General features: G+C 39.3%; 1 protein-coding gene across 3 annotated transcripts in view; it reads left to right on the forward strand.

Annotated features, from left to right (window-relative positions):
• Positions 1–6,790, forward strand: part of LOC128686822 (fatty acid hydroxylase domain-containing protein 2) — a 35,842-nt gene extending 29,052 nt beyond the window's left edge. For all 3 annotated transcript variants that reach the window (XM_053773946.2, XM_053773945.2, XM_053773947.2), the window contains exon 7: positions 5,511–6,790. In XM_053773946.2, coding sequence (XP_053629921.1) covers positions 5,511–5,688 — 178 coding nt within the window. In that variant the 3' untranslated portion in view covers positions 5,689–6,790. The remainder of the gene's footprint in view (positions 1–5,510) is intronic.
• Positions 6,791–10,596: the final 3,806 nt, after the last annotated feature.

The raw sequence follows: 10,596 nt of genomic DNA on the forward strand, positions 1-10,596 counted from the left end.
AGAAGTGATGCAAGGAGGGAAGAGTATATGGAGAAAAAGAGAGAGGTTAAGAGAGTGGTGAAGCAATGTAAAAAGAGAGCAAATGAGAGAGTGGGTGAGATGTAATCAACAAATTTTGTTGAAAATAAGAAAAAGTTTTGGAGTGAGATTAACAAGTTAAGAAAGCCTAGAGAACAAATGGATTTGTCAGTTAAAAATAGGAGAGGAGAGTTATTAAATGGAGAGTTAGAAGTATTGGGAAGATGGAGGGAATATTTTGAGGAATTGTTAAATGTTGATGAAGATAGGGAAGCTGTGATTTCGTGTATAGGGCAAGGAGGAATAACATCTTGTAGGAGTGAGGAAGAGCCAGTTGTGAGTGTGGGGGAAGTTCGTGAGGCAGTAGGTAAAATGAAAGGGGGTAAGGCAGCCGGGATTGATGGGATAAAGATAGAAATGTTAAAAGCAGGTGGGGATATAGTTTTGGAGTGGTTGGTGCAATTATTTAATAAATGTATGGAAGAGGGTAAGGTACCTAGGGCTTGGCAGAGAGCATGCATAGTTCCTTTGTATAAAGGCAAAGGGGATAAAAGAGAGTGCAAAAATTATAGGGGGATAAGTCTGTTGAGTGTACCTGGTAAAGTGTATGGTAGAGTTATAATTGAAAGAATTAAGAGTAAGACGGAGAATAGGATAGCAGATGAACAAGGAGGCTTTAGGAAAGGTAGGGGGTGTGTGGACCAGGTGTTTACAGTGAAACATATAAGTGAACAGTATTTAGATAAGGCTAAAGAGGTCTTTGTGGCATTTATGGATTTGGAAAAGGCGTATGACAGGGTGGATAGGGGGGCAATGTGGCAGATGTTGCAAGTGTATGGTGTAGGAGGTAGGTTACTGAAAGCAGTGAAGAGTTTTTACGAGGATAGTGAGGCTCAAGTTAGAGTATGTAGGAAAGAGGGAAATTTTTTCCCAGTAAAAGTAGGCCTTAGACAAGGATGTGTGATGTCACCGTGGTTGTTTAATATATTTATAGATGGGGTTGTAAGAGAAGTAAATGCGAGGGTCTTGGCAAGAGGCGTGGAGTTAAAAGATAAAGAATCACACACAAAGTGGGAGTTGTCACAGCTGCTCTTTGCTGATGACACTGTGCTCTTGGGAGATTCTGAAGAGAAGCTGCAGAGATTGGTGGATGAATTTGGTAGGGTGTGCAAAAGAAGAAAATTAAAGGTGAATACAGGAAAGAGTAAGGTTATGAGGATAACAAAAAGATTAGATGATGAAAGATTGAATATCAGATTGGAGGGAGAGAGTATGGAGGAGGTGAACGTATTCAGATATTTGGGAGTGGACGTGTCAGCGGATGGGTCTATGAAAGATGAGGTGAATCATAGAATTGATGAGGGAAAAAGAGTGAGTGGTGCACTTAGGAGTCTGTGGAGACAAAGAACTTTGTCCTTGGAGGCAAAGAGGGGAATGTATGAGAGTATAGTTTTACCAACGCTCTTATATGGGTGTGAAGCGTGGGTGATGAATGTTGCAGCGAGGAGAAGGCTGGAGGCAGTGGAGATGTCATGTCTGAGGGCAATGTGTGGTGTGAATATAATGCAGAGAATTCGTAGTTTGGAAGTTAGGAGGAGGTGCGGGATTACCAAAACTGTTGTCCAGAGGGCTGAGGAAGGGTTGTGGAGGTGGTTCGGACATGTAGAGAGAATGGAGCGAAACAGAATGACTTCAAGAGTGTATCAGTCTGTAGTGGAAGGAAGGCGGGGTAGGGGTCGGCCTAGGAAGGGTTGGAGGGAGGGGGTAAAGGAGGTTTTGTGTGCGAGGGGCTTGGACTTCCAGCAGGCATGCGTGAGCGTGTTTGATAGGAGTGAATGGAGACAAATGGTTTTTAATACTTGACGTGCTGTTGGAGTGTGAGCAAAGTAACATTTATGAAGGGATTCAGGGAAACCGGCAGGCCGGACTTGAGTCCTGGAGATGGGAAGTACAGTGCCTGCACTCTGAAGGAGGGGTGTTAATGTTGCAGTTTAAAAACTGTAGTGTAAAGCACCCTTCTGGCAAGACAGTGATGGAGTGAATGATGGTGAAAGTTTTTCTTTTTCGGGCCACCCTGCCTTGGTGGGAATCGGCCAGTGTGATAATGATAATAAAATAAATTTCATTCATTTTAGTGCTTGCAACTGCTAAATAAGCTACCACGGCTCCTAGAAATATGATTGAATTCAAGAAAAACATCACTGAACAATATGAAAGTGGCATAAGTGTGGCTGAACTGGCCAGGATGTATAACAAACCCCATACAACCATAGCTTCCATCATGGCCAAGAAAAAGGAAATCAAGGAAGCTGTTGTTGGGAAAGGGGTAAATATGCTGACAAAAATGAGATCACCAGTACTCGAAGATATTGAGAAGTTATTATTGGTGTGGATAAACGAGAAACAATTAGCAGGAGATAGTTTTATGCAGTCGATTATTTGTGAAAAGGCTAGGCAGTTGCGTGACGATCTCATAAAGAAATTGCCTGCAACGAGTACTGATATTTGTGAATTTAAGGCCAGAAAAGGCTGGTTTGAGAGATTTAAGAACCGTAGTGGCATACAGTGTGATAAGGCATGGCGAAGCTGCCAGTTTGGACAAAATTTCAGCCACAAATTTCATAAGTGAATTCAAGGAGTACATGGAGGCTGAAGGATTGAAACCTGAGTAAGTGTTCAGTTGTGACGAAACAGGCCTCTTTTGGAAGAAAATGCCAAAGAGGACCTACATTACTCAGGAGGAAAAGGGACTGCTAGGACACAAGCCTATGAAAGACAGGCTGATGCTCATGTTCTGTGCTAATGCTAGTGGAGATTTCTAAGTGAAACTGTTACTAGTGTACCATTCTGAAAATCCCAGTGTTCAGGAAAAACAATGTCATGAAGAGTAAATTGTGTGTATTGGAAAGCTAATAAGGCATGGGCCACTAGGGAAATTTTTGTCGAGTGGTTCAATGAAGTGGTTTGGCCCCAGTGTGAAGAATTACCTCTTGGAAAAGAAATTGGATCTCAAGTGCCTCCTGCTAATGGACAATGCACCTGCTCATCCTCCAAACTTGGATGACCTAATTCTGGAAGAATTTGAGTTCATAACAGTAAAGTTCTTGCCCCCTAATACCACTCCTCTCCTCTAGCCCATGGACCAGCAGGTCATTTCAAACTTTAAAAAACTCTACACCAAAGCAGTGTTTCAAAGGTGCTTTAATGTGACCTCAGACACTCACTTGACCCTAAGAGTTTTTGAAAGATCATTTCAGTATCCTCCATTGCATAAGTCTTATAGGTAAGGCTTGGGAGGGAGTGACTACCAGGACTTTGAATTCTGCTTGGAGAAAATTGTGGCTAGATTGTGTCCACAAGAGGGATTTTGAAGGGTTTGGGACTGACCTTGATGAGCCTATGACAGTTGTGAAATCTATTGTGGCATTGGGGAGTTCCATGGGGTTGGATGTGAGTTTGGAGGATGTGGAAGAGTTGGAGGACCACAATGAAGAGCTAACTGCTGAGGAGCTGCAAGAGCTTCAGCAGGAACAGCAACAGACTGCAGCTCAGAATATTGCTGCAGAGGAGGAGGAAGAGAGATGGAAGAAGTTGCCTTCTTCAGAAATTAAGGAGATTTTTGAAATGTGGGGTAGGATGGAAAGATTTATGGAGAAACATCACCCTGACAAGGCTGTTGCAAGCCATATTGGCTACTTGTACAGTGACAGTCTTGGCCCATTTTAGGGAAGTTTTAAAAAGATGCCAGAAACAGCTCTCTGGACAAGTATTTAGTACCACAGGTGTACACTGACTCTCAAGCTGGTCCTAGTGGCATTAAGAAACAGAAGAGAAGTGACCCCAGAAAAGCACTTGGTACCTGAGGTCTTGATGGAAGGGAATTTTCCTTCCAAACAGTAACTAATCCAATCTCTCCTCCTCCTCCTCCTCCTCCAGTCTTCCGTACACTAAGAAGACTTGCTAATAAAGGTAAGTGTTATGCTGTTAATGTTTCATTCATCATGTCCCATTGTATTGTGTATGTACTACATCTATATTTCATGCAAAAAAAATTTTTTGTTTTAATACTTCTGGGTGTCTGGAACGGATTAATTGTATTTACATCATTATTTATGGGGAAAATGGATTAAAAAAATCGTCAATTTCGATGATAGTCACACTTCCAGGAACGGATTAATTACGATAAACGAGGGACCACTGTATTTGTAATTTCGGGGGTTTAATTTCTGTCCCTATTTTCTTTCCTCCAGATCTGGAGTTTCTTAGCACCACTGTTTTTCTACTTGCCATCAGTGATCTTGCCTCTGTTCTCCCATCTGATATTTGGTAGTCACTTTATGGCGATGATTTTGCCATAAATTGTGCAGGCGTTAACTCGCCTAGTACAGCTTCTCTCCAGGATGCTATAGACCGTTTCCCAATGGCCCACTACTCATGAGTTTAAATTTTCTGTTACTAAGACACATCAGATTACTTTTACAACATGCTGTCTTCCCTAATACTGCATTATATCTGAGGTTCCTGTATTCCTGAACAAGATAGTAAAGCTTTTTGGCCTTTTGTTCAATAACTGGTTGTCATAGATACCTAGCATAATCTCCCTGAAAGCAACTTGCCATAGTTGGCTGAACCCCTTAAAACTCTTGCCTTTCTTTCTTTGAGGGGTGTGTGGGGGGGGGTTGATAGAACTACTCTTCATCCCCATTCTGCTCTAATCTTACCATAATTGGATTATGGTGACCAGCTATATATATTCTGCAGGCTTTACTGCAACTCTTTCTAAACCTAATCCCATTCATCAAGGGTTGTGTTCGTCTAGTTTCTTTGTGTTTCTCCCTGGTTGAGAGCCTTTATACAGAAGCAAATGTTACATCTTTAAAGAACAAAAAGACCCAATACCATGACTGGAGCAGTACACAAATAACCAGGGCATAGGAGAAAGAAGCTTATGACAACTTTTCAGTTCAACTTGGACCGAAACCACTTGACACCCATTGCCTTAGGAGTGATAATGTTGGGAGACTTTACCTCAAGGATCACAACTGTGCTATGACAAATGATGGGGCCCCTGCTTGTTAAACCCTTAGCACTTGGTTCACTGGTAAGGAGGCATACCTATGTGGGTGTGAGACATATGCCAAATAAAATGCAACGTACTCTTAGCATGCCGCAGTGGTGCTTAATGACTACATGGGTTGAAGATTTCCATGGATACATGATCATAATTAATAATAGTTTAATAGTTTTCTTATTTTTAGTAATTTATACAAGAGAAGGTATTACTAGCCCATTACTACTGGCTTTTATGATGTGCATGGCTTACAGAGGAAAGATAATTATTCCACTTTTCCATGGACTTTCTTCTGAGGCTCGAACCAATGACCCCTGGCTGTATTTTTTTTTTTGGGGGGGAGGGGGGTTACTCCAATGGTAGACAATCAGTGTGTTAAAAAAATAATAATAAACCATTAAAAAAATATCTTGCTTTTCAGATTTAACCAGTGCTATGGAGTATTGGGTGTTTTGGATTTGCTTCATGGAACAGATGATAAGTTTAGAGCATCCAAGTGTTTCTCTCGTCACCTTATGATGCTCTCTCTTGTGCCACCTCGTGAAGCCTTCCCTGATGATAAACCAGAGGGCAAAGTCATTAAAGGCAAACAGTGCTAATGTTAACTATAAACAAATAGGCAGGGAACATTTTTAATACTGTATATTTTTTAAATTCAGAAATACTTCTGTTGTCAAACTTTTCATTTGTTTTATTTTTATAAGCAGCTTACAGTACAGCTAGTTTTATCCCAGAAGTTATTTTTTTATTTTGACAATTTTTAAAATACATGGGATAAAATCCCAATCATGGCTGCAAGAATATTAGATGTATCAAAATGAGTTGGCATTTCTTTTTGAATATCAAAATAATAATAAGGGACATAGAAAGATATAATTTCACTTGGTATCGTTTCTGAATTATACTTGCAATAGTTAAGTTAAAATAACTATAATATGCAACACTCGGCTGATTAATGATAAATTAATTTGGTATAATCTGCTTGAATTTTTTTTTTTCATGTATATTTACTTTATAGACCAAGACACTAACAATTGTCTTTTTAAGCATTTGCATCAAGGATTATAAATTAGTGCCTACCCATTGTTGCTCCCATATTTTGGCTCTGGTATTGTAGTGAAACTGTTTGGAAAATGCTTCCATTCATTACTAAATACTCAAAGAAGTAAGCAAGCCTTCCATAATGTGTTAAAGTAGCATGTAGAGCAGGGATTCTGTAATTTGTGAGATATGCAATTTGCTGTATTGGTGTATGATGATATACTCAGTTTTGTATGAATTGGTTAACAGTATTAGAATATTGTTCTATAATTTATTTGTATACTAAAATGTCAAAATAAATATATTTAATTTTATGATTTTTACATGCAATATATTATCACAGTGTATTTAGTGTTAGCCAGTGTTGGTACAAGAAAGATTTACTTATTTTTTTTATATAAAAAAATACAGTATATATTTAAAGGAAACTGAGGCTTGAGATTCTCAACCTTTAAGTACAGGTATTAAACGGTATTGTTAATGTGGCAAAATATTTATATCTTAATGAAGAAAGTTATCTTTATTATAACATAAATGTACGATACGTGCAATTGTATATTGAGGTAGTGTACTTCTAAGAACGTATTTAAAAGAAACATTGCTTACCTGTACTATTCAGTAAAAGTGCAAAAAAATATGTAAATAAAAATCTTTATGGTAGACAGTCTATTTTTGCAGACACTTTCATAAAAAGTTTCATCTAAACTCTTCTCTCAAATAGAGGTTTTGGTTACATAATTAAATGTACTGTGAATGGAATAAATATCTAGTGTCCAATGCATTGGTATTAACTTCAAAGATACATGTATATATTTTTTTTTCTCAACAAACCGGCCGTATCCCACCAAGGCAGGGTGGCCCAAAGAGAAAAACGAAAGTTTCTCTTTTTAAATTTAGTAATTTATACAGGAGAAGGGGTTACTAGCCTCTTGCTCCTGGCATTTTAGTCGCCTCTTACAACATGCATAGCTTACGGAGGAAGAATTCTGTTCCACTTCCCCATGGAGGAAATAAACAAGAACAAGAACTAGTAAGAAAATAGAAGAAAACCCAGAGTGGTGTGTATATATATATATATGCTTGTATGTACATGTATGTGTAGTGTGACCTAAGTGTAAGTAGAAGTAGCAAGACATACCTGAAACCTTGCATGTTTAAGACAGAAAAATGGACACCAGCAATCCTACCATCATGTAAAACAGTTACAGGCTTTCGTTTTACACTCATTTGGCAGGACGGTAGTACCTCCCTGGTCGGTTGTTGAGTTTCAGTGGAGAGGAATAAATGAGATTAGGTCAGGGGGTTTCAAATAGTTAGAGCTAAAGAAGGAGTAGCAATAATGTTGAAGGATAAGATATGGCAGGAAAAGAGGGATTATAAATGTATTAATTCAAGGATTATGTGGAGTAAAATAAAGGTTGGATGTGAAAAGTGGGTTATAGTAAGCGTATATGCACCTGGAGAAGAGAGAAGTGTAGAGGAGAGAGATTTTGGGAAATGTTGAGTAAATGCGTGGAGAGTTTTGAACCAAGTGTGAGAGTACTTGTGGTTGGGGATTTCAATGCTAAAGTGGGTAAAAATGTTGTGGAGGTAGTAGTAGGTAAATTTGGGGTGCCAAGGGAAAATGTAAATGGGGAGCCTTTAATTGAGCTATGTGTAGAAAGAGATTTGGTAATAAGTAATACATATTTTATGAAAAAGAGGATAAATAAATATACAAGGTACGATGTAGCACATAATGAAAGTAGTTTATTAGATTGTTATTTTTTTTTTTTTTATCACACTGGCCGATTCCCACCAAGGCAGGGTGGCCCGAAAAAGAAAAAACTTTCACCATCATTCACTCCACTGTCTTGCCAGAAGGGTGCTTTACACTACAGTTTTTAAACTGCAACATTAACACCCCTCCTTCAGAGTGCAGGCACTGTACTTCCCATCTCCAGGACTCGAGTCCGGCCTGCCGGTTTCCCTGAATCCCTTCATAAATGTTACTTTGCTCACACTCCAACAGCACGTCAAGTATTAAAAACCATTTGTCTCCATTCACTCACTAGATTATGCATTGGTAGATAAAAGGTTAATGGGGAGGCTCCAGGATGTACATGTTTATAGAGGGGCAACTGATATATCGGATCATTATTTAGTTGTAGCTACAGTTAGAGTAAGAGGTAGATGGGACAAGAGGAAGGTGGCAACAACAAGTAGGAGGGAAGTGAAAGTGTATAAACTAAGGGAGGAGGAAGTTTGGGTGAGATATAAGCGACTATTGGCAGAAAGGTGGGCTAGTGCAAAGATGAGTAGTGGGGGGGTTGAAGAGGGTTGGAATAGTTTTAAAAATGCAGTATTAGAATGTGGGGCAGAAGTTTGTGGTTATAGGAGGGTGGGGGCAGGAGGAAAGAGGAGTGATTGGTGGAATGATGAAGTAAAGGGTGTGATAAGAGAAAAAGGTAGCTTATGAGAGGTTTTTACAAAGCAGAAGTGTTATAAGAAGAGCAGAGTATATGGAGAGTAAAAGAAAGGTAGAGAGTGGTGAGAGAGTGCAAAAGGAGAGCAGATGATAGAGTGGGAGAGGTACTGTCAAGAAATTTTAATGAAAATAAGAAAAAATTTTGGAGTGAGTTAAAAAAGTTAAAAAAGCCTAGGGAAAGTATGGATTTGTCAGTTAAAAACAGAGAAGGGGAGTTAGTAGATAGGGAGATGGAGGTATTAGGTAGAAGGCGAGAATATTTTGAGGAACTTTTAAATGTTAAGGAAGAAACAGAGGCAGTAACTTCATGCACTGGTCAGGGAGGTATACCATCTTTTAGGAGTGAAGAAGAGCAGAATGTAAGTGTGGGGGAGGTACGTGAGGCATTACGTAAAATGAAAGGGGGTAAAGCAGCTGGAACTGATGGGATCATGACAGAAATGTTAAAAGCAGGGGGGATATAGTGTTGGAGTGGTTGGTACTTTTGTTTAATAAATGTATGAAAGAGGGGAAGGTACCTAGGGATTGGCGGAGAGCATGTATAGTCCCTTTATATAAAGGGAAAGGGGACAAAAGAGATTGTAAAAATTATAGAGGAATAAGTTTACTGAGTATACCAGGAAAAGTATACGGTAGAGTTATAATTGAAAGAATTAGAGGTAAGACAGAATGTAGGATTGCGGATGAGCAAGGAGGTTTCAGAGTGGGTAGGGGATGTGTAGATCAAGTGTTTACATTGAAGCATATATGTGAACAGTATTTAGATAAAGGTAGGGAAGTTTTTATTGCATTTATGGATTTAGAAAAAGGCATATGATAGAGTGGATAGGGGAGCAATGGGGCAGATGTTGCAAGTATATGGAATAGGTGGTAAGTTACTAAATCCTGTAAAGGGTTTTTATGAGGATAGTGAGGCTCAGGTTAGGGTGTGTAGAAGAGAGGGAGACTACTTCCCGGTAAAAGTAGGTCTTAGACAGGGATGTGTAATGTCACCATGGTTGTTTAATATATTTATAGATGGGGTTGTAAAAGAAGTAAATGCTAGGGTGTTCGGGAGAGGGGTGGGATTAAATTATGGGGAATCAAATTTAAAATGGGAATTAACACAGTTACTTTTGCTGTGCTTATGAGAGATTCTAAAGAAAAATTTGCGAAGGTTAGTGGATGAGTTTGGGAATGTGTGTAAAGGTAGAAAGTTGAAAGTGAACATAGAAAAGGGTAAGGTAATGAGGGTATCAAATGATTTAGATAAAGAAAAATTGGATATCAAATTGGGGAGGAAGAGTATGGAAGAAGTAAATGTTTTCAGATACTTGGGAGTTGACGTGTCGGCGGATGGATTTATGAAGGATGAGGTTAATCATAGAATTGATGAGGGAAGAAAGGTGAGTGGTGCATTGAGGTATATGTGGAGTCAAAAAACGTTATCTATGGAGGCAAAGAAGGGAATGTATGAAAGTATAGTAGTACCAACACTCTTATATGGGTGTGAAGCTTCGGTGGTAAATGCAGCAGCGAGGAGACGGTTGGAGGCAGTGGAGATGTCCTGTCTAAGGGCAATGTGTGGTGTAAATATTATGCAGAAAATTCGGAGTGTGGAAATTAGGAAGAGGTGTGGAGTTCATAAAAGTATTAGTCAGAGGGCAGAAGAGGGGGTTTGGTCATTTAGAGAGAATGGATCAAAGTAGAATGACATGGAAAAGGGGGTAAAGGAGGTTTTGTGGGCAAGGGGCTTGGACTTCCAGCAAGCGTGCGTGAGCGTGTTAGATAGGAGTGAATGGAGACGAATGGTACTTGGGACCTGACGATCTGTTGGAGTGTGAGCAGGGTAATATTTAGTGAAGGGATTCAGGGAAACCGGTTATTTTCATATAGTCAGACTTGAGTCCTGGAAATGGGAAGTACAATGCTTGCACTTTAAAGGAGGGGTTTGGGATATTGGCAGTTTGGAGGGATATGTTGTGTATCTTTATACGTATATGCTTCTAAACTGTTGTAT

Source organism: Cherax quadricarinatus, chromosome 7 (genome assembly GCF_038502225.1).
Source record: "Cherax quadricarinatus isolate ZL_2023a chromosome 7, ASM3850222v1, whole genome shotgun sequence".
Taxonomy (NCBI): domain Eukaryota; kingdom Metazoa; phylum Arthropoda; class Malacostraca; order Decapoda; family Parastacidae; genus Cherax; species Cherax quadricarinatus.